Genomic DNA, 12,377 nt, shown 5'->3' on the forward strand with positions numbered 1-12,377 from the left:
ATTATTTCTGTTTTTTTTTGTTATTTTGCTTTGTTTTGTTTGTTTTTGATAGGGTTTCTCTGTCTAGCCCTGGCTGTCCTGAAACTTGCTCTGTAGATCAGGCTGGCCTTGAACTCAGAGATATGCCTGCCTTTGCCTCCCCAGTGCTGGGAATGAAGGCGTAGACCACCCTGCCTGGCGCTCTTTTCTGTTTTTTTGTTTATTTTTGGAGACAGGGCCTCATTATGTGGCCCAGATTGGCCTAGAACTCACAGAGATCTGCTTGCTTCTATCTTGTAGGTGCTGCATCCCATCCCTGGCTCTAAATACATATTAAATGCACACATATTAAGTGCTTATCTCCAGTGATAGCTGTCACCTGTATTTTGTTCCAGCCATTCGATAGCCTAGGGATCCAAATACAGATTTCCAAAACATTCCCCAAGCTTCTGCATTTTAATTGTGTCTGTTATAATATCTTGTTTTTGCTTTAACTTTAATTTGTGTCTTCTCTCTCTTTTTAAAGGTTGATTTGCCTTAAACTTGATGCACCCAGTGAAGCCTGGTGAGGCTCTGCTGAGGGACCTGAGAACTTCACCTTTTAACTCAACACAGCCGGGCCAGCAAGTCCTCCACACAGGCTGGGATCCAGGAGCGGGAAGCTCAGGTACAGTTCAAGGAAGGGTGGTTTACAATGCACTGCTGAAGTACTTCCTGCTAACGTCATGAGCAGGGGAGACTGGGAAAGACAAAGCCCGGGGCCAGGGCTGAGCATGAGGCTACGGGAACAGCCTGTCAGATCAGACAGGAAGGCAGAGGCTGCCAACAGATGGAGTTCTCCAGGAGCCGAGGGTTATGAAAGTGCTGAGAGCCCTTAGGTGAATTTGGTCACAGGGAGGTGAAATGTAACTAACACAGTGTGTGTGAGTGTGTGTGTGTGTGTGTGTGTGTGTGTGTGTGAGAGAGAGAGAGAGAGAGAGAGAGAGAGTGTGTGTGGTGTGTGTGTGTGGTATGTCTGTGTGTTTGTGGTTGTGCTTGTGTGGTGTGTCTGTGTGGTATGTCTGTGTGTGTGTGTCTTTGTGCACATGTGTCTATGTGTGCCCATGTATGTATCCATCTGTGTGTCTGTGTGTGTTCTCACCTTAAATTGTTATTTGCAGAAAAAGTAGATAGTGGGCTGGGGAGACAGTTAAGGTTGGTAAAGGGTGCTTGCTATAAAACCACAATGACTGGAATTCAACCCCAGCACGCACCATGTAACAAGCTGGGTGCTCCCTTTGGGCTGTGACCCCAGCTCCCAGGTGTAAGAGAGAGGGGTTTGATGGCTTCCAGGCTAAGAGAGAAGACAGAAGCTTACAGTTCAGGGAGAGACTCTGCTCGGAAGGAATAGGTGGAGACAAATAGGTGAGGACACTCAGTGCCCTCTCAGGTCTCTGTATGCATATAAGCCCATGTGCCCCTTGTCCCATCTCTCCCAACCCCATCCCCACACATGTATACAGTCACATGTAAATAAATACATTGCTTTAGAAAAGCAAATAACACTTGGTTGTAAAAGAAAAAGAAAGATTCCTCTTCAAAGGAGCTGTGCATTCTGTGTCAGAGGCAGAGAGCTGACACCGCCCTGTCCCCGGTCCTAATGCTGCTACTCAGTGACCACCCTGAAGCCCAAAGGCTTAAGCTATAGGTAGGACTTCTCGCCAAAGAAATGGAACAGCTTGCTTAAGAAGGGCCATAGACAAGAGGTGCCTGCGTCAGTGGACACACAGGAACTTCTATTATCTTTTTTTTTTTATTTTTTTTTTAAGATTTATTTATTTATTATATGTAAGTACACTGTAGCTGACTTCAGACACTCCAGAAGAGGGCGCCAGATCTCGTTACGGATGGTTGTGAGCCACCATGTGGTTGCTGGGATTTGAACTCTAGACCTTCGGAAGAGCAGTCGGGTGCTCTTACCCACTGAGCCATCTCACCAGCCCAGGAACTTCTATTATCAATGTGAAGACACAGAATCCTAAACACAAACCAACACAACACAACACAAAAACAAAATAAAAAATCAACAACTTACAAAGGGCTAACTTGAAGAACTAACTGTCCTAAATTGGTTTCTTTTGCTGAGATAAACACTGATCAAAACCAATTTTGGGAGAAAATGTTTATTTTTAGCTCAGCTTAAAGGTCATAGTCCGTCACTGAAGGAAGCCAGGATGGAAAGTCAAGGCAGGAACCTGGAGGCAGGAGCTGATGCAGAGGCCATGGAGGAGTGTTACTTACTGGCTTGCTTCTCATGGCTTGCTTAGCCTGCTTCTTATATAGCCCAGGGCCTCCTGCCTAGGGATGGCATCACTCAAAATGGGCAGGGCCCTCCCCCATCATGTATCAATGAAGGCAAAGTCCCACAGACATACCCTCAAGTCAATCTGATGGAGGCAATTTCTTAACTGAAGTTCTCTCTTCCCAGGTGACTAGTTTGTATAAAGCTGATAAGAACTAACCAGCATTCCAACACAAAACAGAAATCTCACCCTGGAAGCTGAGGTCATACTGTCATTGAGGAGCATAAGAGAAGTAATACCTCCCCGTACATCTAATGAGTAATCTCAGAGGGAAAAAACAACACTGAACCTAAACAGGCTATGACAGTACAAAGCTGTTCGAGAATAGGACAAGTGCACATAAGGGGGCAACAAGGGGTTAAACAGCAGCAGAGAATTTCACACTTCCAGATGAAATACCGCAGTGAACCCTACTATGTTACTACGCATCGGTAAAACCATTTATGACTTCACACTCTATTTAATTGAGATATCATAGTTAACTGACAACTCATTTATAGATGGATAAATTGCCTAATGTTTCTCATAAAGTTATGATTCACACTTTAACGTATGAGCACAGTTCTAACTTCTTTCTTTGTTCATAAAGAGAAAAAGGCTCTCTTTCTAAGAGAGTAAATAATGTGTCGTGCTGTGCTATGCCATCGCGGCTAACCTGGGAAACGTTTCTCAGCGAGAATGGCCTTCTCTTCACCGAAGACGACATGAGGGTGATGATGCTGTCTAACCTTTCAGCAGCAGAGGTGAGAGGAATCCTCGAATGACATTGTTGGTGGGTGAGGGGTCCTGGTGGCAGATGGCTTATATTAGACTCCTTTCATCTCATTTTTAACTTGACAAATAAAGGCTGTATGTAATTATGCCACACAACATGATTTCTCTGTTACATGTGAACAGGAGCAATGACTAAATCAAGCTGATTAATATATTAATTATCTTAGATACTTTCCAAATCTAAAATCTCTCAGTGAGTTCTAGTTATAAAATAGAGTGTTATTAAGTGGGATGCGGTGGTACACTCCTGTAATTCCAGGACTTTGGAGGCTGAGGCGAGAGGACCAGAGATTCAAGACCAGCCTGGGCTACACGAGATCCTATCTCAAACAAAACCCTAAACCATTATTATTAATTATACTCACCATGGTCTCCAACAGAGCTCTAAAGCAGATCTCTGGCTGTGTTAATTCTCCATCTTTAGTTATGTTTTACTTTAATTATGTTTTACTTAGGAAACAGTTTACCCCATTCGTTAAAAACCTGTAAGGGAAAATCATACAGTAAATATTCTATTCTTAGAAGCTCCTAGTGATTCCAGTGAATAACACGCACACGGCTTGAGCAGCAAGTGTTTTGACCTTCTGAGACATCTTGCTGGTCCCTATTTTCAGTTTTCAGAAACAATTTATCATATAACTGTGGCTCTCCTTGTCCTCGGGGGTCGTCGGCTGATATGGTCCACAAGTGTAACGAGAGCAGAGAGTATGAACGGGGAAGGGTGAGTGGAGGGAAGGGGGTCAGGGTAGGAGCGGGTGGTTCCGGAGCCCTGTGACTATGAATGATCACTCCTGGACCAGCTGCGGGGAGTCATACCAACTTTATGTAGGGTGGTTCAAGGCTTATATAATTTAGGGGGCTGAGGGTAGGAACATCCAGGATGGGCAAAGGTCATTGGCTGAGAGCGTAGGGACTCAAATGCCTCATTAGCATGGGAAGCATTTCAGAAAGCTCAGGTTCTAGCTAGTTCTTATCAGGAGAAAAGAATCTGTAATCTAACTAAGCCTATGTGACATTCCGAAGGTAGAAGAATTCCCCAGACAAGGTCTGAGAAGAAGCCCTGCATATGAAGGGAGCCCTCCATATGGTACTGAGCTCAGAGGCTGTCTAGCCAAGGGTGGACTTTAACCTTAATTAGTGGTGTTTCCCCACATCTCCCCCTGATTTATTTTTTAATGAGAAACATCACTAAAGTATTGAACCTCTGTATTGGGGAAAGCTTGGTACTGAACCAGAACCTGTTTAGCCGTGGTTTTCCCAATGCTATTATCTGCTGTTTTAAAACTGGAGGAGGCAGGGATAAAACACAACCTAAACCAGAAGGGGCAGTGAGGGGTGGGAGCCAGCAGCAAGAGATTATTGAAACAACATAATCACTCAGTGGACTGAAGTCTGTACAGAGTTTTCTGAGGATATAACATTGGTCTTAAACAACATTGGATTCATTTACATTGATATAACATTCTTCCTCATTACTATGAAAAATGCTCCCAAGTTTAGCAGTCATTAGGCCCCAGAAAGAGAGTTCACCTGCTACTGGAGGGACCCAAGGCTGTCATCATCTGTGGATGCCATTGCCTGCTTGTCTTAAAAGTCTATAGTCAGATGGTGTGCCTGGATACAGGCAGCTTTGTGACACCAGGCAGGTCCAAGGGAGATGGTGGGTCAGTCTCCATCTTGCCTGCAGCAGCAGTGCTGCCTTCATTTCCTCACAGACACAAACCTGTGGAATAATCATAACAGAAGTGCAGAACCCTGGCAGGGTAGTGTCTGTTCTCTCTCTCTCTCTCTCTCTCTCTCTCTCTCTCTCTCTCTCTGTATGTGTGTATGTATATATAAAATATATATGTGTGTGAATATATATATATATATATATATATATATATATATATATATATATATAATTTTTTAGACCAAAAGAAGAGAGCAGGTAAAGCACGTGCTAAGCCTGTAAGAGTTTGATTGACAGCACATTGGTGCTCCATTGCTATAGGCCTAGGAGAAAGGCAAGGGTGTTAAGGAATCTTAATCCTGGAAGTGGGAAGTCACCTAGTTGCATTAAGGAAAGCAGAGGGGAGAGTTGGGAATTATTTATCTCATTTGCTTAAGGTAGCCAAGAAAGAAAATACTATGTTAATACTATGTTATCCAGAATGGGCAATAGCCATTTGTCTGTAAAAAAAAAAAAACTGCCTTCAGTAGATGGTCTCTCTTTTTTTTTTAATTGAAGATTAAATACCAATTGTTAATGCAATCTGTGTGACCTGTGGGAGGTAGACAAAGAAGCTTGACTACCTAAGACTCCTGGCCTGGCTGTGGGGGATACAGAGCCTGAACCAGTTATCTCCTGAAACCAGGCACGACTTCCAGTGGAGAGATTTGAACATCACCCCAGCCACAAAACCTTTGAATTTGTCCTGCTTACAAGATCTGCGGGGCTAAAGGTGGCACAGAAATCGTGCAAGTGGCCAACCAATAACTGGTCCAGCTTGAGATCCATGCCATGAGAGGGAGCTCCCCCCCCCCCCCTGCCTGGAGGGTCAGGATCCAGAGGCTAAGATAGCCAGAGACCCATGATAGAATCAAACACGATTGGGGAAAAAAGGCTATGAAATTACTCTTAATGCTACTCTGCTGTACTCATAGACTGATGCCTAACTCAATTGTCATCAGAGAGAGTTCATCTAGCAACTGATGGAAACAGATGCAGAAACCCAAGGCCAAACATTAGGTAGAGCTTGGGAATTCAGTGGACGGTGGGGAGGAAGGATTTTAAGAGCAGGAGAAGTCAAGGACACAAGAAAACACACAGAATCAACTAGCCTGGGCTCACAGAGGATCATAGAGACTGAACTCACAACCAGGGAGCCTGCATAGATCTGACCTAGGCCCTTGGCACATATGGCACAGTTGTGTAGCTTGGTCTTCTTGTGGGATTGTAGCCTCCCCCAGCCTGAAGCAGACTGGTACAGACTTTGTCCCCACTGAGGTGGGGCCACCTGCGGTGCAGCTTTCCAACTTGGCTGGCTTCTTTTGAAGTGTCAACTGCCCTGAGATTCTGCTACCTGCTGAGAGGCTGAACCTGTCTTCCTGAGACATTCCTGAATAAGCAACAGCCTGGTGACCAAGTGCTGACAGCATGGTGACAAAGCACCAAGGATGGACTGGTGGTGTTGGTGGTGGGGAATGGGCCTTCCCCCTTTATAAGCACTGTCTCTTAGTAAACTTGCAGACCTTGATCAGAAAAAATTGTGTTGGCTTCATTATTCCTTTCTTGCAGTCTAAGTCTCTTTCAGCCCCAGCCTGCCTTCCAGAAATACCCGGTTCATGTAGGCTGAGGGCCGGCTTCTTACTATATGAGATGCCTAACAGTGGGAGCAGGGGCTGCCTCTGACTCTGTTGCCTGCCTTTGAGATCCTCTCCTCTTATGGGGTTTCCTTATCTAGCCTTTATAGGAGAGGTGGTGCCTGCTTTACTGCAACTTAATAAGGCATGTTTGCTTTGATACCCATGGGAGACTGCCCTCTTCTGAAAGAATATGGAGGAGGAGTGGTTGGAGACGGGGAGGGTTTAGGAAGAGAGAAGGGAGAGGAAACTGAGGTCAGGAGATAGAAATTAATTAAAAGGAAAAAGAAAAGTCTATCATTTCTGTTCCTTGGCCCAGGGGACCTCAGGAAGGTTCAGCTTCTCTAGCTTTCAGGATGGCTCAGCTGTGTGAGCCGTAAGCACAGGATGCGTACTGCCCACGGAGCCGTGCTGGACCAGTGTGGGACTGGAGACAAGTGTATGCACTTACCTGGTGCAGAGTCTTTATGGTCAGGACACACGGGTGTATCAACAAAGCACAAATTGCTATTAGTCCTGTCCTCTGGAGACTATTTCCAACATTATTTTGATATAACCACTTCCAGCAGTTTTTAGGATGACTACACACCATATATAATTAAAATTGAGAATCTACTATGGAGAGATTTTCATATTGCTTTTAAAAAATTATTGTACTGAATTTTCCTGCACTATTAAATATGTCTAAGAACAAATTATTAACTATCAAAATACTCAGTCTTATAAATTTACCATTTAAATTCTGTTCCATGGATGGTATTCCAGTGTGCTTTAAAATGAAGAATGCTGACACCAGTCTTCATGCATGTCCCTTTCACTTCTTAAGGAAACTCTGGAAATAACTTGGTTAAAGGGATCCACCCTGCCCTCAGAAGCCATGGTTTGTTGCCAGCCTCAGTCCCTGATTGGTGTCTCCATCCTACTACAACCTTTTCTCCAGCCACTTCTTTATGGGCAGATGGTGTCCTTATCCTGCTGTGTGCTTTCTGACAACCATTGCTCTTGTGGACAAATGTCTGTACTGAGCAGCTGTAGGCCTTGGGCTTCCTGGTGGTCTGCACAGAGCAATTTGTGGATGGGTGGATGTTGCTCAAGCTGGCCTTGTGATCATTTCTCATCTTGTTGTTCCTGGCCATCTGTTCTGTGGCAGCGTCTGAGGGGCAATCCCCTCTGCCTCCAGTTAGAGCTTTACAGATGGGAGATCGCTTTTCCAGATGAGCTCTGAGAAGATTGTTTGCCCCTAGCTGTCCTACCTGTACCGACTGTGTACATCTTAAGTTATTTAAGATGAAGTTCATTCTGCATCTTTGCCCGCAGGGACATGGATCAATAGCTGGAGAGATTTTGTCTGGGTGTGGAGAGTGTTGCTATTGGCCTCTACTGGAGAGAGGCCAGAAATACTTTAAAGATCCCACATCCAGTTTGCTATTTAAAATATTCTCAGTGATTCTGAATTATTATATAAATTAGAATTGGCATAGGGTTAGTAGTTAAGTTAGGGAATGGGAGATGGCTCAGAGGCTAAGAGAGCTTGCTGTGAAAACATGAGGACCCGAGTTTGAATCCCCAACACCCTTATAGAAAGTAGTGTGTGGTTGAGTTTGTGTGTAACCCCAGCACTGGAGACAGGAGGATATTTGGGGCTTTCTGATCACCAGTGTGGCTTCAGGTTCATTGAGGAGCCTGTCTCAAAGGATTCTGGCAGAGAGTGATAGAATAAAAGAATAAAATATTTGATATTCTCTTCAGGTCTACTTGTGCATGCATGGGCACACATACCTGTACACACACATGTACATCACAACACATACACACATTTTACACACACACACACACACACACCACTCACTGAGAGACAGGTGAGAGAGAAAGAGATAGAAAGAGGGAGAAAGAGAAATAGTAAAGAGAGGATGGGTGTAATTTCTTGTTTAAGCTGGACATACAGATTGCGCCTACCCAGGAATACACTTAGTTTTACTTTGCTATTCCATCTTTTCTGCCTTTTTCTTTAAGAATCTTTCTGTCTCTGCCTGGTCCTTCACACCACGCCCAAGTCCCTCATACCCTCTTCCAAATCTTCAGTTAGTTAAGGTGCGAATCCGATTGTTGTACACAGGGAGAAGAGAGCAGCTGAGAGGAGATACACATTGCAGTGGAGACTCTGGGTCTTTATTGGGGTTAATGAAGATGGTGACGTTTAGGAACATTCTGTGACTTGTAAGAACCTTCTGGAAGCTCAGGGATCAGGCAGGGCTTCAGCAGGAACTACAGACAGGCCAGATCGCATGGCACACAAAACCTGCACTATTCCAGTTCCAGATTTCCTCACAGGCTGGCACAAGCTCCAGAGTTAATTCTCCCTCAAGATCTTATTGATCCAGGGCCTGTAATGGGAGATTCTGGTGAAGACAGCAGGGGGCTTTGCATTCCGATGTACATAGGATGCAATGCCTTGGGCTATCCCAGCACACAGGAGAGGTCCTCCAGAGTCTCCCTGTTGGGGGTAGGGCAGAGAGGAAACATGAATGGATAGGAGGTCAGTTAGGTCTAGAGCCTGATGCCACATCATTGCCTTGGGGGGCAGCCAACCTATCTTCCTCATATCACCCCATGTTCTCTGTCTGCACAGCAGAAGTGACCCAGGATAGTCCCGGGAAGATGGATACTTTGTTTCCTCACTGGGTGATTCCTAAACACTGTGACTTGCTGACAATCTTCTGCCCCATCCCCCTCTAGAACTCTGGCTCCCAGGAATGCTTTTAGGAAAACCTGGTAAGAGAATCACCTTGTATACATTTTGTATCTTCTTGGGGTTGCCCACACACAGCTGGGAATTGTGTCGAAAACTGGTGAAGTGTTTGCAGGCTTGGGGCTCCTGGAGTCTCATCTTTACTTCCTGCAGTGTGTCAGAGGCTGGTTCATTCACCTTTGTTTGGCCCCAGCCAACTGCCCTGCACGTTCTCCCGGGTGGGACAAAGTTGAAGTTGGCAGAGAGTGGGAGGGTTCCCACACCCAGGGTTAGCTTGGCTTTGTCCTTCAACTGTGAAGGGAATGAGGGACTCTTAGCCAGGGCTGTGGGCTAGGGGGTGGTTCCAGGCAATCAGGGAGGGAAAGGGCAACGTACCAAGTCCACAGGGGAATAAGAGGGAGTGCTGTCCAAGGCAGGGCAAGGGAAATTTCGGGCCATGGGGACCAGAAGAAAAAGTCTCCAGGAGTACAATGGAGGGAGAAACCTGTTACCTTTAGTAGCATGATGTCATGGACAACCAAATTCTCATCATATTTTGGATGAAGGAATTGCTTTTCCACCTCAAGCTTCTGCCACGTGTCTTCTTCAGACGTTTTGTTATGGGCTCCTAGGAGGACGGTTATAGACCTGTTGTGAGAAAGGATGGGGCCTGAGGATGGAGCAATGGGTAGAGTGCTTGCCTAGCATTCGGGAATCTTTGAGTTTGAGCCACAGCACTGTATAAACTGGCATGGTGGTTCATGCCTATAATCTCTGCACTTGGGTGGTAGAGGCAGGGGGATTAGAAGTCAAGGTCACCATCCTTAGCTACATAGTTGGTTTGAGGCCAGCCTGAGCTACAGGGGACTGTGCCTCAAAAGCAAGCCACCGATAAATCCAACATTGGCAACAACAAAAAGAAAGGGCAAGCAGAGACAGTGACAGGCTCAGAGATGAATGTATTTTGGAAAAAGGCTGGAATTCCTCCCTGGGACAGGAGCGTCTTCCCATCCCCACTTTCTGGGCTCCTTGTGGTGTTGACAGGCTCAGTGTTTAATCGGGAGAGCAATGTGGAAATACCTGCACTTGGGCCTGAGTCAGGAGAGAAAAGGCTTGGAGAAAGGGTATTTTCCGGAGCAGACACACTTTCCAGAGCTGCTCCCCAGGAATTGCTGGGGAATGAGCAAGAAATGGAGGACCTGGGGGTAGGGTTAATCTTCCCCAATTTGGAGAATTTGAAGGGGGCCCATTTTCTACAGCAAGAATAGTCAGGAGCACAGGAAGTAGAAAGGGTCCTGTGGGCTTGTTCCTCCTTCCTTAAAAATGTTGGGCTGTGGACCTTGGAACTGATGGCCAGTGTTCTTTAAAATAGCAAGGAGAGACCCCCAGAAAACTACTGGGTAGATCCCGACAAGTGAGCTGTGGGCATCTTCCAGGTTTTAGGGGACATGGAGGGGCCATATTGGAGAATCCTTTCTCTCCTCTGAGGGGAGCTGCATTTATAGTGATTGAGGCTCAGGGCATCTATTTAATGACCTTTGTCAGTTGACCTAGGCTCAGGATCCCTCTCAGGTCCACCTGCATGTGTCCCAGGTTGCTATCCCATGGTTTCCCTTGTATTAAGGATAAACAGCACCTTGCCTCACCTTCCCGCACAGTGAGCTGCAGTCAGCACAAAGTTTCTTCTTATCAGGAAGCCACTGCAGGCCGACAGGTAGTTCTCAGAAGTGACAATTTCCAGATAGGCCATGTAGGGGCGGGAATGTGGTATGCACTCTGTGCCTCCAATGATCTCTCCTAGAACACAGAACCCCACGACCTGAGATAGGCATGGGTGCTCTCTTTCTCGTATACAGTTGGGGAAAGGTTGAGAGAGGCTTCCCTTGGCTTCTTGCCCTAAACTCTGCCCATGCTTCTCTCAGGCATCTCTGTCAGCTCCTCTCACCCACAGCCCTCCCTCGGCCACAGAGTCACTTCTTTCTCAAGGATCCAGTCCCGCCTTAGACTTAGGCAGTCTCCTACTTCTGATATTTTACACTCTGCCTTGTCCCTGGCCCATCTTCCCTCCGGCAGCACATGCTGTCCAGGTTCCTCTTGCCCTGCCCCCCTCAGAGGCACAGAACAGCAACATCACAAGGTGATCTTCTGCCTTGGGACCCAAAGATGAAGAGACTGTGCCTGGTATCCTGGATCTGTCTTTCTCCCAGTGGCTTAGGATTCTCTGCTCAGCCAGCACAAGCACCTGTGTTCCTAGAAACTATGCCAGCCTTAAAGGATGGGCAGGACATCCCACAAGAAGACTTCACTCCGAAGGTCTTGCGAAGGGCTGTGAGACCCAGTTGAGAGTCCCAAATGACACACTAAGCTTTGTTCTTTTAGGAGCTGACCCTGCAGATTGGAGAGGGAGCGACCCCAGCACTCACCAGCTTTGCTGCTGGAAGCCAGGAGAAGGAGCAGCAGATGAAGAGTAAGAAGATGCATCCTCTCAGAGGGCCTCCTCAGGGCTGCTGCAGGCTTCATCTTTGGGTCTTCTGCTTATTACTCCCAACGGGGAGGGGAGTGGTAGAGCTGTTATCACAGGAACTGTGTGGTCAAGGCGTCTTCTTTAAGTTGTCTTCATAACTGGACACTCCCTGGGAATACCACTGTTTTACTAGAGGTGAAACTGAAGCCTGGACTCTTGGCTCCCAGGTACTCAGATAGATCCTCAACTGTGCCTCCGCGTGGGTTAGGAGTGTCAGGACGGAATATGAAGGGATCTTAACTTCCTAGTTAGGGCAACTTGTTGTAGATCCCTAGAATCTTGGGTAGAGGATAATCTTTGCAGTGAGAATCCAGGAGCACAGAGGCTGTGATTATTATAGCCCTCACTAGGAAATGTGTTTTGGAAAAAGACTCTAAGGACATATACATGTATAGACATGTACAGGGGTTGAGTTAGGAAATGGATATGATCATATTTTGATGTATGGAAATTTTAAAAAGTAAAGAAAAAAACAATATACACAGTTTTATGCTATTTCATTCCATGTTATTACACTATTTATTAAAACTTGAACAGCATTCTTCTTGAATAAGGGTTACCTAAAATCTGACATTAGCTCGCATTTCTTTTTCTTGGAACCTGTGGTTATTGTCTGAAGAAGAGACAGAGAGAAAAAAACAACAAACACGAAAGGAGGAAGCCAAGTCTAGGATAGGACCTCAGG

The 12,377-nt window shown here is 45.9% G+C and overlaps 1 protein-coding gene across 1 annotated transcript; it reads right to left on the reverse strand.

The window, feature by feature from the left end:
* Positions 1 to 8,790: 8,790 nt before the first annotated feature.
* Positions 8,791 to 11,660, reverse strand: LOC110309191 (chymase). Its single transcript, XM_021181682.2, has 5 exons — positions 11,592 to 11,660; positions 10,815 to 10,965; positions 9,681 to 9,816; positions 9,226 to 9,480; positions 8,791 to 8,934 (listed from the first exon to the last, which is right to left on the reverse strand). Exons 1-5 carry the CDS (start codon positions 11,647 to 11,649, stop codon positions 8,791 to 8,793), a joined length of 744 nt encoding a protein of 247 aa, XP_021037341.2. The 5' UTR covers positions 11,650 to 11,660.
* Between the last annotated feature and the right edge of the window lie 717 nt (positions 11,661 to 12,377).

Source organism: Mus caroli, unplaced genomic scaffold (genome assembly GCF_978045245.1).
Source record: "Mus caroli unplaced genomic scaffold, Mus_caroli_1 scaffold_12, whole genome shotgun sequence".
NCBI lineage: Eukaryota > Metazoa > Chordata > Mammalia > Rodentia > Muridae > Mus > Mus caroli.